The following is a 15,329-nucleotide window of genomic DNA, read 5'->3' as shown; positions in this document are numbered from 1 at the left end:
CAGGAGTCACCCATGGAAGCTAGCAAGTATGGCAAGAAGGAAGACAGTAAACACTGTTCCTTACCTTCAATGACAGAGCAGTGTCAGCATCAGTATCATAGTAGAGAATTACATTGTTAGCCATGTCAAAACTCTCTCGGACTCCAAGATGGTAGAAAAGGGAAGGCTGTCTGGAGATATCACTCATGTCCACAATGGCAACATCTGAGATGAACAAAGACAAGAGTTGAAAGAGAGCTGAGGTGATCTGTGTACTGACTTCTTCTACTTGCTGCTGATCACCAATGAGGATTATGGAAATTTGTATTTCTACCATTAGGTTTTTTTTATTAGGTATTTTCCTCATTTACATTTCCAATGCTATCCCAAAAGTCCCCCATACCCTCCCCCCACGCTCCCACCCACCCACTCCCACTTTTTGGCCCTGGCGTTCCCCTGTACTGGGGCATATAAAGTTTGCAAGTCCAATGGGCCTCTCTTTCCAGTTTTTTACATAAAATAGAAGTGGGAAATTATTTAATTAGGATTTCCTCCCATGAACTATAAAACAAAACAGTAAAGGTTTAAATAAAATAATGAAGAGACATAATATATGTATGCATGTGTGTGTGTGTGTGTGTGTGTGTGTGTGTGTATGTGTGTGTGTGTGTGTGTAACAGGGTCTCACTATGAAGGCCTGGATGGATAGCCTGGAACTCATAGAGGTGACCTTGCTTCTGCTTCCTAAGTACTAGGATTAAAGCTAAGTGACACACTCCACCTGTTCTGTCTCCCTCTTTTAAATGCTGAAGATAGACTCTCACTTAGAACCTGCTGACATATTTGTTTTCAGTGGTGCTTCCTCTTATGAATAGACATACAAAGAGTACACATACTGTTAATGAAAGGTAACAGAGTAAACCCCATGCTCAGCATTCTAGCACTTGTTAGATCCCCCACATAGCCCTGTTCTGCCAGAGAAAACTTTCTTCATCTGTGTACCACTTCCATGCATATATGTGCATACTATAAGCTGAATGACTGTATGCCCACAAAATTCATGTGTTCAAACCAGACCCCTAATGTAACAGCATTTAGAGATGGTGCCTTTGGCAGGTGATGAGGTCATGAGGGCTGAATATACATGAATGAAATCAGTGTCATCTTCTATGAAGCTCCAGAGAGTTGAGCTGTCCTTTCTACCCCATGAGAACACTGGGATAAATGCAGACTGTCATCAGTTCCTGAGGAATGACACTCAAAGTGTTGATCTCTGGCTTCCACATACATGCACAGACACACACACACACACACACACACACACACACACACACACACAGAGAGAGAGAGAGAGAGAGAGAGAGAGAGAGAGAGAGAGAGAGAGAGAGAGAGAGAGAGAGTACTATGCAGGTGACCAAAAGGAAGTGGGCATAGAGTTTCCCAAAAGCTAAGTTGGGAGAAACCCACTGATAGATGTACTTAGCCCTTAGGAAGCCCTCAACCATATTGGGCAGGGGGCAGTTAACAGAAGCTGGAGGAAATAATGGTATCTGCTACCTGGGAATTTGTAAGAATTATGCAACTAAAATGGAGCGTCAATGGAGGGTGGGAATGCCAGAGAAAAGTGTTTTAAGAAGAAAAGAAAGAAAGCGTAAAGCATCAGAGGCAAGACAGATGCAAATATTAATATGGGAGTCAGAACACCTTAGGAAATCAATCTGGGTTACTAGGTAAGAAGTGTTAAAGGGGTCCCACAGGGACTGGACTCTACCTTGAGGCATTGAGGAGCCTATGGTTAGGCTCTTGGAAATGTTTGTATTAAGGACATATATAGGCTATAATGAAATTGCAGTCTTCCTCATCTCACCAACTAGAAGCTCCTGACCAGCTTTCATCTCTACTGCTACCCACACCAAACCCTTCTGCATTCTTTCAAGCAAACACTAGATGCCATATTAGTTCCTTCCTACAGATTTTAGGATATATGGCTGAGAGATGAGAACTTGAAGGGGAAAAATAGTATCAGTGTCTTATCTAGAGGGACTTTATTTTAAAATAGTCATAAGATGTTTTAACACAGAAGTCTACCATATTAAATTTCAGGTAATTAGTTTATTGCTAATGAAGAACAAACGTATATGATAAGGAAATATTTTACAACTCAGTTGGGTCACTTTATCTCAAATGGATAAATCTGTTCTCTGCAGACATATGCACAGTCAAAAATAACTGCAGTATATATTAGGTATTCTGCCTACCTGATTTCCCTCTGAACTCCTATTTGTCAAAATTATATTTAAGTGTTTCATAGTGACACTATTGTAAAAGGCAACAATGCTGTTAATTCCAAGGCCACGGTAACTACTAACATTAATTAAAGGAAGAAGAGGGAGAGAGAGGTAGGAAGAGGCAGAGCACAAGGCTGAAGGACAGCAGTCTTTTCCATTACACAGTCCATTCCTGTAGGCAGTCTTGAGCCTGATGGAGTGAGTGGCCTTTTGCTAAGTGGATCAAGTTTTCATCTGATAACACAAATTCTTTCTTTCTGTGCCCTTCTCAATATTCTGTACTGTAATCTCGATCCTGGCCCCACCAACTCTAGAAAGGTGGCCATCTGTGTCTTCACCCAGGTCTTGGACAGAGACTCTCTAGTACCAATTAAAACTAGATAGGTAAATACTGCTGCTAAAGAAGCAATTCAGACTTAGGAGACAGTGGCTGGAGGATTGCAACTTCAGGTCAGCCTGAGCTATACAGCAAAACTGTCTCAACAATTAGCCCCTCTCCAAATTCTAAGTAATTCATAATTCAATTATAAAAATATTTCAAATTTGAAAAAAACTGAAACAGGGTCTCATTACATAGACCAGGCTAGCCCTGAACTCACAGAGATATGCTGCTTCTGTCTCCCAAGTGCTTGGATTAAAGGCATATACCACTATGTTGGGCACATCAAGTTTGAAACTTTTACCTGAGATTTGTCACTCAAGTGAATAGACTGAATTCACTTTGAAGATTTGTGCCTAAAGAACAGTCTACTAGTTTGTGTTTAGAGCAACTGTGACAGTAATCTAGCACTAAGTTTCTAAATGCTAGTCATGATAAGACACCAGACTGAAAATTTTTTATTAGATATTTTCTTCATTTATATTTTAAATACTATCCCGAAAGTCCCCTATACCCTCCCCCCTCCCTGCTCCCCAACCCACCCACTCCTGCTTCCTGGCCCTGGCACTCCCCTGTACTGAGGCATATGATCTTCGAAAGACCAAGGGCCTTTCCTCCCATTGATGGCAGACTAGGCCATCCTCTGCTGCATATGCAACTAGAGACACAAGCTCCGGGGGTACTGGTTAGTTCATATTGTTGTTCCTCCTATAGGACTGCAGACCCCTTTAGCTCTTTGGGTACTTTCTCTAGCTCCTCCATTGGGGGCCCTGTGCTCCATCCTATAGATGACTGTGAGCATCCACTTCTGTATTTGCCAGGCACTGGCATAGCCTCTCAAGAGATAGCTATAAAAAAAAAAATACATTGGAGCTGCACACCTTTAATCCCAGCACTTTGGAGGCAGAGGCAGGCAGATTTCTGAGTTCGAGGCCAGCCTGATCTACAAAGTGAGTTCCAGGACAGCCAGGGCTACACAGAGAAACCCTGTCTTGAAAAACCAAAAGAGAGATAGCTATATCAGGGTCGTGTCAGCTAAATCTTTCTGGCATATGCAATAGTGTCTGGGTTTGGTGGTTGTTTATGGGATGGATCCTTGGGTGGGGCAGTCTCTGGATGGTCCTTTCTTCCGTCTCAGCTCTGTAAATTTTTTTAAAGAGGCCACCAATCCAAGTAATCACAGAACTCAAAAATCAAAAGGCAGGATTGCTTTGAGTTCCAGATCAGACTAGGTTACAAAGTGAGACTGCATTTCAAAACAAAAACAAACAACAAAAAATCCCAAACAACTAAAAAGAGGAGAAGGGAAACAAGGCAATCAATCCCTTCTAACCTTTCCTTATCACAACACTTAGAAGCTTTGCCAAGTAGAAAACTCCTCTAGATGTCTCATCTGGGTTTCAGAGACCTCTAGAAGCCAGGTAGAGAGGGAAAGGTAGGGCTGGCTTCACTTTGCAGGTAGGGAAAAGGACAAAACCATTAACAGACTCCTCAAGGTCATTAGGTAGGGCAGAACACAGGCAAGGCTCAAACTCACCTTTTTTGACCCGAAGTCTTAGGCTGGCCAGGGGGTTACTGTAGATGGGGTTTAGTACTGTTCTGACTCACTTTCTAAAACTGAGCTACCTTGGAGCAAAACAATTTCTGTATCAGGCTAAATCTTAGGTAAACAGATCCCAGATGAAAAGGGAAGAGATAAAATGCAGGTTTTCATTACCATATGCACTCTGTGCTCTTAGCAACCATTGCCTTTCAGTTCCTTCCAGTTAGTTCCTAGTGATGAAGGCCAGCCTTGCTGAGAGGCTGGCCTTCTTCCCTATTCATGAGGCAGACATGTCCTCACCTAGTGCAGGTAACGCTCTTTAGGAAGTGAATCTCCAGAGAATGCTCCAGTTGAAATCTAAACTAACAGCACATTGTCTGAATTCACCATTGAAGTCAGTACCCCTCAATAGATTATAACGATTCCAAAATGTGTTAATGTGAAATAAGATGAAATATATAGGATTTTAACTGATTAAAATCCTTTAAATTCTTACATAAAGAAGGCCTTTTGGTAAAAGCTGCCCAAGATCAAGGCAGTCAAACTTTCAGCATGGGCAGAGGAGGGACTCCACCTGTCCTATGCCTACTTGAGAAGTTTCTGGCAATTGATGGCTGCTTGGGAAGGGGTAGTCAGTTTTCTTCAAGGATTTAGCTCCTGAGAGGCTACCTAGGCTCCAATAGAGAGCCCTACACATATGCACATACAGGCAAGTAGTAAATAGACTCAGTGATTTTTTTTTTAAGAATATAAAGTTGGGAGAAAAAAGTAGGTAGGGGAAGAAGAGAGGAATTATAGGGGAGGGAATAAGGGCTGGATTTGATCAGAACACATTATATGCACATATAACATCATTTAAAAAGGCCATTTCATGAGTCTTAAACAGAATTTTGCTTTAGTTTTTAGCAGACAGGGTCTCATGTAGCAAGGCTAGCCATGAACTTGCTGTGTAGCAAGATACTGAACTCCACACCCTCCTCCTTTCACACCCATAGGTGCTAAGATTACATAAGTACAACAGCATGCCTGACCTTTAAACATTTCTGGTAAATATTTTATAGGTAACAAATAAAACCATAGTTCTAGTGTGGTTTTAAAGTACTGAGTTTATGCATAAAGCCATTAGTTAATGGTATGATAGCAACTAATTTACCTCGTAGTAACTCTGTGTTCACACTGGCTCATGCCAGCTGTTAAATACACTCCAGGTCGTCTGTAAGCCTATATTACTACCAGTAGAAACAAGAGAAATGACTGTAAATAAGAGTTGTTTTTCTCTAAACAAAGAGCTGGAGCTCAAAATAAGCTTTCTGCCAGAGACATTTAAAAATATAATTGGATGTGTGGTAACTCTGGTCCCTTTAAAAACTGCCTTCAAAATAAAAAGCTCACCTTTACTGAACAGAAGTCATTCCTACTGGCGTCTACTATAATTAGATCCATCTTTATTCATTGTTCCTCATTTCCAACAAACTTCAAGTCAGGCCCGTACAAAGAATGCTGCAAAGTGTCATTTCAACTTATTTTCCAATATTGTAAAAGGCAGGAAAAGCTACCCCAGCAGTTCAGGGCCAAGAGGTCAGCACATCCTTCCCGAGTGCTCTTATCACCTGGGCAACTCGCTTGGGGTTGCTAAGATCTGACTAGGAGGAAGAAGGGTAAAGAGTAGGGACATGAAGAAACTTCATCTTTTGTCTCCTGGTACCTAGTTTTTAAGACCGAAATAAACCACATAGAAGCAAACTGTGCCCAGTAAGGTGGGGAGATTTGAGGTGTTACCATTTTGCTCACAGTGAAGTATTTGTAAAACACAACATGGCATAAATTAAGTCAACTAACAATGCAGAACAACATTGTGCCAAGTTATCGTGCAAGCTAGGCTGCAGTTTGAGTACTGCCCATACCGTTGTTATCATCCACGGAGCCACGCCCACCATTCCTACTCACTCTGGCTTCCCTTGCACATAACTTCTTCAATTTTCATCATATGACAGCTTCTTCTCAGATTTCTACTGTTTTATAAAGGGGACATTTCTGAGGCCTATTTCTTCGAAGGATTTTCCAAGTATAATCTCTTCATCCAAAGAGTGTGTAGCATCACCTTTGAAATATATGCTATTTTAGAGCACAATTGGGATTGCTGTGCTGCTGCCACGTGCTGCCAACCAGAATAGGTGCATGAAGCTTTTCTTTTACAGTGACAAAATCTCAGGAAACAGGTCCTAGATTTATGTTCTTCTCTATTTGTCTCACTGAAGTGTCAGTCAATGGGAAAGGACTGGAGGATTTTCCATCTATTTCCCCAACAATCATCCTGCTCTCTTTTACTGAAGAAAATCAATTGTTCCTTCAAGATCACTAAACACTGGGACTTTTGCATGACTGCTGATTTCACCTCTTCTGTGCTTTATGCTTCCTCATTGGCATCTGTCACCACAGCCTTTAAAGGCCACTGAGTTCATTTGGTGTTGGAGACTCTGTTCGATATGAAAGCATCATTCTTTGTCTTTACCTCGTCTAGATTCATTGTATTATCTCGTGTCTGATATCCACTGTACAATGAATGCACAGTGCTTATTATTTTCATGCAGCATACTTCCATAAGCCATAGGCTTTAGGAACAAGCAGCATTCTTGATGCAGAATTTTCATTCTCAGGACATTATAAACAAACTCATCTTACAAGGTTTGAAATTTTGGTCTTGTGAAATCTAACGAATCGAATAGCTATTCTAAACATAAAAATGGTAATTGCTCCCAGTTCATATGAGTATTTGGAAGCCATGGTTTTATATATGATTTGGCTGTGTCTCTCAAGGTTTATGTGTTGAAATATTTTATGTTCAGTGTGGTGGTATAAAGATAATGGGACCTTTAAGAGGTGGTCCTAGTATAAAGTGGCTAGGTCACTGGGGTCGCTGCCCTTAGAAAGGATTAATGCAGTTCTCACTAGATTCCAGGTGGTTCTACAAGAGTGAGTTGTTATTTGAGGGCTAATAGAAATAATCTAAAATTTGACAGTGGTGATGGCACTATAACTGTGAATATACCCAAATCCACTGTACTTTATACTTTACATAAGAGCATTACATCGCATAAAGTTGTCAAAAGCCTAAGTACTAGACTATTCATAACAGCAGCACTATTCATGATTATCTCCAGACAGAAGCAACTCGAATGCTTATTCATAATAGAAAACAAACTGTGGCATCTTCATGCACTGAAATACTGTCGCAGCGGTTCTCAACCTGTAGGTCACTTCCTTTGGGGGTGACCTTTTCAAAGAGGTCACCTAAGACCATTGGAAAACACAGCTATTTACATTGCAGTTCATTCCAGTAGCAAAATTACAGTTATGCAGTAGCAATGAATTCTACTGGTGGAGGGGGGTTACCACAACACTAAAAGGTCACAAAATTAGGATGGCTGAGACCCACTACACTATAAGGCAAAGAATAAGCTATGACTACAGTGACATCATACAGGTACCCCACAATCTTACTGAAACAAAAGAGGCCAGACATATAAAGTACAAACTATAAAATTAAATTTATAACAAAGGACAAAACCAGGCAAAACTCACCTACTTTTTCTATACATGCTGTATCTCAATTAAAAATGAAGACAAAGAGCAGAGTCAAAGCTAAGGTTTTTGCCTTTTTCTTCAGCACAGAACAAGGAATGGCACTGAGGTGCAATTTTTAAATCACCAAAACTCGGGAATGTCTTCCTAAGAACTGCAGGAGACTGTACTACATGATTATTGTGTAAGAGCTTTAGATCAGAGTCTCCACTGCCCAGGCACATTTTATTCTGTGCACCGAGGTTTCTGGTACGGTTAGTGGCAGGCGTTAGAGAGGAATGACACAGAGAGAATTGATAGGAAGCACTTGCTCAATTCAAGGCATTGGCATTTATTTGTAGATATTTAGATGCAGACATTTTAACAAGACTCAGATACATTAAGTTATCCAGGGCTATACAGTCAACAGATGATACAGTGTACATTCAAACTCTGATGCACAAACCTAAGGCATCACCAGCATTCCAAGGGTCAGTGGGATATTATGGTAGGATGTATGTTGGTCTGTTTGGGCAGATTATGTTCTTTTCAGAAGGCCAATAGGCCAACAATTGCCTAGAGAACTTAGACTTCTGAGCCTTTGTAGGATGAAAAGAAAGGAAGCAGCAAAGGTCCTGTTGCCAGCCTCCAAATGTCAGACTTCTCCTAGGCCAAGACTAGCCTCTCTAAACTTTTGAAGGCAAGGTGTCATTCTCAGAATGTCAATTTCATTTGAGATGACTCAGAGATGTAAATGTAAAAGCAAAATCTGTAAGCTTTCAGAAGGATATATAGACCACTAGCTGCACAAGTAAACCCTGTAAGGTGTTTTAGGTATGCAGCCATGTATACCATAAAAGGAAATTCTAAGTCAGACTGCATCATCAAAAAGCATGAATAAATGGGATTGAATTAGCAAGCCATAATATGGGAGATGTTCATGGTCCTAACAAATCACTTAAACACAAATTATATAAAAAGAACTGACAACTCAACAAGAAGGTAACAACCAACCATTATATAGGTAAATGACTTCAGTGGACACCTTGCAGAGAAAAATATCTCCATGTCAAAAAGTCACATAGAAAGGTGCATGACATCATTACTTTGAAGGAAAAACACATTAAATCCACCAACGAGAAAGTGCTATACTTCTCACTATAAAGGCCAAAATTCCAAAGATCAGTACTACAAAGTATTGGTGAGGATATGAAACACATGCATTGGCGCTGGGAATATAAGGTAGTATAACCACTTTAGATAAAGGGTTGAGTCCCTTACATAGCCGAAAGATAGACGTAGTTCTTGAACTTAGCCATTTTACTTCTAGGTATTCCAAGAGGAATGTATGTCCACGAAGGACATATAGGTGTTTGTAACAGCCTCAAACTGGAAGCAACCCAAACTTCCATAGCAAGAGAATGGTCTGAATATTCATGTGGGGGGTGGATGTGTATGGGGGTATGCATGCCTGTGCATATGAGAACACATGTGGAGATCAGAAGTTAATGTTGTATCTTCCTTAGCTGTTCTCTTCATTATTTGAGACAGGGTCTTTCACTAAACCTGGAGTTCAAGTTCACTAACTGGCTAGACTTGCTTCCACCACACCTGGTGCCTGTACTGTAGCTCCATTCTTATGATGGACTAGTAGCATTTAAAAAAAGAAAACTTGCCATGTAATAATATGGGTGAATCTCAAAATCATCATGCTGAGTGAATGAAGCCACAAAAGATAGACTATATGAGTCTATTTATATAAAGCCCCAAGAAAAGGTAGCTCAAACCTACAGTGATGGCAAATCAGTCATTCTGTGGCATCAAGGATGGAGTGAAGGGAAAAGGAAGTGGGAGGAGACATGGCAGGAAGACAGAATATTCCATATTGTGATAGAGTTTGGGTTCCACAAGGGCTAGTCCCTTTTCCTAGCTGTAAATATAGTAACAGTCTAGATAGGGAACAGGTAAGGAAGAGAGTAACAGATGAGAGACAGGGGATCGGAGCTCAGTGGCGTTACACCTGTCTAGTATGTGTATGGCGCTAGGTTCAATCCCTGGTATCAAAGGAAAGTCAGAATGTTAATAATTGATGAAGCTTCATTCTGTGCATACTTGAAAATTTCCATAATAAAAATAATTGAAGAGTGAAAAGGAGTATCAGTATCAAATGCACGCTCTCCTTTCCTCCTCTCCCGGTGGGCTCAATTCTGCCTGCCCTCTAGGCTACCCTCTCAGACACCCAAACGAAAGCCAGAATGAGATCTACTCCATGTCCTGCAACCCCTCCCCCCACCTCCCACAAAAATCAAGCCCCACCACCCACTAGGCATTTATGCCAAGCCCTGTCACACCCAATAGCTCAAACTCTGCCTGGAGTACTGGGAAACATGAATTTTTCCAGCCTACTCTGTAATAGTTCAGCCCTACCCCAACTGCACTATTTATTTAGACTTTGCATAGCACCTATCTCAAAGCCTGATATATAGACAGCTTTAAATGTTTATGGCGTATGCACCAAAAACTTTTTAGAAGTTGACTGCTGAGAATCAAAAATAATACATACTCCCTGGTAACAAATCCTATACAGTAAATAAAGCGATGGGCCAGGTCACAAATCTCTCTGTTTAGAATGCACGCAAGGTGAGCAGCCACGGTTCACTTAAACCCTGCAGCTGCGATAGTTCTCTCCACATGGTTGAGGGGCACTGCAGGCTCAGTGCTGAGTGAGTAGGAGCAACAGCAGCACAGAAAGGAGGGGGCTTAGGAAAGAACCCCCAAAGGCCTGGTACATCAGACAACAGCCTAGGTCCAGGCTGGGGCTCATGGTTTCCAGAGTGAAAGAAAGCATGATGGTACAGCAGGCCACTCTCTCCAGTGGGGATAGAGTGAGCCAGGCTGCTTCAGAGGTACAAACCCATCTTTAATCCCCTGCTATATAAGTGTGTGTGTGTGCGCGTGTGCGTGTGTTAGCATTCTCTTTCCATTCGATTGTCAAGGCTTCCAGTCTACTGTATCTATCCAGCATTAAAGCACTTTTGCTTTCCAATATCCTGCCTTCTGTATGCTAGGCAGGTGCTCTGCCACTGAGGCACAATCCCAGCCCCAGTGTGAGTTCTTTTAGATTTGTTGCCATCAGCCTGAGGCTCTCCTGCAGCTCCCCCGTTCGACCTTTTACTAATGACACAGAAATCTAAGATACACACACGACACGACCACAAAAATAAGACAGTATAAGAACACAATCGAACCAAGTGCTGAGTTGCTATGAGAACAGAAGACAGAACGTGCCTAATGTCTCACCTCTATGGTTCCCCCACAATACTCCTGGGACAGTTCAATAGTTGCCCTCTGCCAACCAATCTTGTTCTAAAGCAGCACTGTCAAGAAGACCTTCTACTATGAGAAAAACATTTTATATCGTTGCCATCCCACATACAGAAGCTGGCTGGCTGTACTTGAAATAGGGTTAGTCGATTCTTGAGATCCCATTTTACTACATGGAAGCCAATTTAAATATAAATGGCTACATGTGGCCAGCGGCTATTCAATTGAACATCCGGTTTTCGAGATTTTTACAAAACAGCCAACAACAGTTTTCTATCTTTTTTTTTTTTTTTTTTTTTTTTTTTTTTGGTGGAAAGTGCCCAAAAAAACCCAAACAAACAAAAAATCCAAAACTTGTGAGAGAGGAGCTCAGGAAGCCAGGAGAGGGTAGGGATGTGGAGATCACCTATTAAATCGTCAATTCCACTTCCTGCAGTCACATTGATAGAAATTATCCCAAAGGGCAAAACTGACCAAAGGGGATTCATGGTGCAAACCATCGAAAGCCAGAGTGAGCAAATGTGCTGCTCTGGGTGCCTGGGTTTGAGCAGTGATACGTAGGCTTCTCAAAGGAGCGTGCACAGCAGGGGAATCTGTGCCACACATATGAACACACGCCAATGAGGCTCGGAAAGGCAAAGGCGCTGCATACAAATGTTCCATCTTACTGTCAGCAGGCAAGAAGGCAGAGTTGTGCCTGGTGGCCCAATGAACAGCTCACTTTTCAGATACTCTGTTCCAACTCCATTTGGGAGCAGACTGAATAGAAGCTGAGAAAACCGGAGTAGTTCTAGGTGAAGTGGGCTCCTGAATAATTTCTCTGAAAAGACGTGGTGCTCAAGAGCATACTCAGCATGGTCAGAAATGTCAAGAGAGTGTGCGCACTGGGGCCAGCTGCCACTTGTTTGAACAAGCCTGATGCCCCATCTCTTTCCAGATGGGGGTGGGTTTGGCCATTTGCTGTAGAAAATAAAACAAAACAAAACAAAAAACCCTTACACCCAGGGCTGCCTCCAATAAACAAGGAACTGAATTGATTGGCCTTTATGGGGTACGGGTTGGTAGAACTTACCAAACATGCAAAAGCACCGAGTTTTATTAACACAACTTAGACACCCAACCTGCTACAAGACAGCATACCATGAACACTTTGAAAACAACTCCCAAAGCTCATATGCTTTCAGGTTTAAGTTAGACACTGTTACTTCCACTTAACCAGTGGAAAAACTTAAGGCACAAACATTCCCTGGTCATTACTGTGTCACATACAATGCTGATGAATATCATCCAGGGTCCACAGATTTATCCCCAAAGGTTAAGTAAGAAAAGCAATGGAAGAAACTTGAAAACCGGATGGTTAGGTCACACTCAGCACAGCGAGCCTGCATCTAGCAATGGTTTACATTAAGAGATTAAAACATCACATAGCCGTAGATTACACAACACCATGCTTGTCAGGCAGTAACTTGCCACTCTCTGGTTGTAGGATGGACTCCCCTGTAAGAATTAAAACACTCTGAAGGCCTCACGTTGGGTGTCATTGGTCTAAAATAGATAGGATTTGTTTGTTTGTTTGAGGGAGAGTCTCACTTTGTAGCCTAGGCTGGCCCCAAACTCCATATGTCCCAGAGGCTGGCCTTGAATTTGCAATCCTCCCACCTCTGTTTCCTGGGATTAGATGAGTGATCTGTCTTAAGTTAATTAGTTTTAACAGCTATCCCAGATGACTATAATAACCAGCCTGCATTAGGGATATATGTCAGAAGAAAACAAACTGGAGGACGGACTCAACATCTTGTTGGTGGCGCTCAACCTTCCTAATGGTTTAATACAGTTTCTCTTGTTGTGGTGACCCCCCAAGCAGAAGGTTATTTCGTTGCTACTTTATAACTATAATTTTACTTGTTATGAATTACAAAGTAACTATCTGATAGGAGACCCCTGTGGGGGGAGAACCGCCATCTTAGGCGATAGTGTGTTTCTTGGGTTGTTGGCTATTATTAAAAGAAAAATAAATGATGAAATGGGTCTAAGTGCCTATGGTCACTCTTTATCTGTCCAAGGGCTCCTTCCTTGTTCTACACTGTCCAGGAGGTAAGAGATTGGTCCTGAGCATCACCGATGGCAGGATGGAGGGGGAACTGGAGGAGAGAGCCAGGGGGAGAGAGTGGAGGGGTGGCAGGGCTTGTGAGAAGGCCATGGGAAGCCAAGGGTGGCCCCAGCCCTCACCTGCATCGTAGAAGGCATCGAGCACGGCCGTCTCCCCGAAGTCGAGCTCCCCGAAGGGGACGGAGGTGAGGTGGGCGCCCTCGGCTTCGCAAGCCCGAAGCAGGCACTTGAGCGCCCCGGCCTCGGGGCCGCCGCCGGCGGCTGCCCCCTGCGAACTTTCGCTGCGCACGTAGACAGCCCGCAGAGCCCGGCGTGGCCCGCGCCCGCCCTCGGCCTCGCCGCCCGCCGCGTCCCCCGTGCTCTCGGGCTCCGCCAGCCCCGCCGCGCCCTCGGGCCCCGGGGGCAGCCTGCCCTGGGGCGGCTCGCCGGCTTCCTCCGGAGCCTCGGCAGGGACTGGCCCGCCGCCGCCGCCGCTGCCGCCGCCGCCCTCCATGTGACTGGCCCGCGGGGCTGGCGGCTTCGAAGCCCAGGTGCTCTTCCCCGAGACACCTGCTGCACAGGCGGATGACGGACGGGCGGACCGGAGGACGGACGGCGGCCGCAGGGAGCCGGAGCAGGGGGCGGGCGCAGAGGCCGGGGCGGGCAGGTGACCACGGGTTCTCCGGCGGCCGGCGGAGCGGAGCTCAGGGCCGGCTTGCCCCGAGCGCCCTTTGAAAGCCCGCGAGAAAGAGGCGGGGGCTCCGACGTCAGGACGGGCGGAGGGGGCGCTGCCGAGAGCCTCGGGGCAGCAACGCCAAGGGCGCCCCCTGCCGGCTCCCCCGCGCAGCGCCCCCAGCCCGGACGCCGGCCGAGGCGAGGATTGCAGGGCTCAGCTCGATTTGGCTCTCCTTGGGTCCTCCCCTCGTTCTTCCTTTGAACTACTGTTACAAACTCGTTTCCTTGGCTTCCTTCCTTTTTTCCTTCCTTCGTTCTTTCCTTCTTTCCTCCCTCCCTGACTTCCTCCCTTTCTTCCTTCCTTCCTTCATTCCTTCCTCCCTCCCTTTCTCTATCTTTCCTCCCCCTCTTTTTTTTTCTTTCATCATTTTTCCCCGCCCCCACGCCTGCCCACCAAACAAGTTGAAGCTTTCAACCACAGTAGACTTTCAAGGCACTAATTGGATATTGATAATCAGTTCCAAACTAAGTGCACATGCAGCTTTAACTCTACATCAGGAGGATGAGCAATGCCTCATTTGGCACTCGCCACTGTCCAGGACATAACCTCCCTGAGCCCTGTCTTGCAGCCTTATTTGTCTTGACTTTGGTAGTGACCTTGACAAGGTATGGGGAGGGTGCTGGCAAGCCAACATTTGTTTGCCTGGGAAATACACTCCCGTAAAAGTGCGCTGCCTACCTGACCTCTGAAATACTAAGGCTCCAAAGAGGTCTCCACTGCATCTCTGCAGCTCACCATTTTAGTCTCCAGCATTACATTATATTTAAACAATAAAATGCACTACAAGTTGTCATGTGGTGGTGGAGTTGTCTTTTTAACAGCTGCTTCTAGGTATAATTTACAAACCACCTAGAACAAAATGGCTGGCTGGATCTTTAGTGTAGTCCCAGTTCTGTGTCCATCACGACAACTTTTAGAATGCCTGAACACTCCACTACCCACCCCACCTGCACCCCCACTACCTTTTAGAAATCACTTTTTATTCCGTCCTCTGAAATAACCAGCCCTTAGCAAACCATCAGCCCTGGCTCTCTATTTGCCTTGTCTGTACATTTCCTATACTGGATGGAATCAAAGTGTGAAAATGGGTTTTCATTTGCTTTGTATTCAGTGCTAAGAGGAGAATGTCTGGGTTGCATGAAGGATATGTTTAACCTTTGAAGAAATTCACTGCTTTCCAAAGTGGTTGCATCATTTCGCATTCCCATGGAAGTGTAGAAGTGTTCCATTTCCTCTATAACCCCAGCAACACTTGTGACTGTCTCTTTCTTCATTACAGCTCCTAGTGGGTACTAGAACTCATTCTGATTTCGAGTTGCAATTCCCTGTTGGCTAAAGGTGATCAGCATCTTGTTCTACACTCCTGTCTCATTCATGTAACTTCTTTGGAATATTATCTATCTAGGCCATTTGCCAACTTTTTAATTGTTT

At 43.8% G+C, this 15,329-nt stretch overlaps 1 protein-coding gene across 1 annotated transcript in view; it reads right to left on the bottom strand.

The window, feature by feature from the left end:
* Positions 1 to 13,905, bottom strand: part of Map3k15 (mitogen-activated protein kinase kinase kinase 15) — a 135,143-nt gene extending 121,238 nt beyond the window's left edge. The window contains exons 1-2 of the mRNA NM_001163085.4: positions 13,304 to 13,905; positions 65 to 204 (exon numbers count right to left, since the gene is read on the bottom strand). Coding sequence (NP_001156557.2) covers positions 65 to 204; positions 13,304 to 13,676 — 513 coding nt within the window. The 5' untranslated portion in view covers positions 13,677 to 13,905. The remainder of the gene's footprint in view (positions 1 to 64; positions 205 to 13,303) is intronic.
* Positions 13,906 to 15,329: the final 1,424 nt, after the last annotated feature.

Source organism: Mus musculus, chromosome X, assembly GCF_000001635.26.
Source record: "Mus musculus strain C57BL/6J chromosome X, GRCm38.p6 C57BL/6J".
NCBI classification, from domain to species: Eukaryota; Metazoa; Chordata; class Mammalia; order Rodentia; family Muridae; genus Mus; species Mus musculus.
Note: the sequence above shows the minus strand (reverse complement) of the source record. Positions and strands in the feature narration are given on the sequence as shown.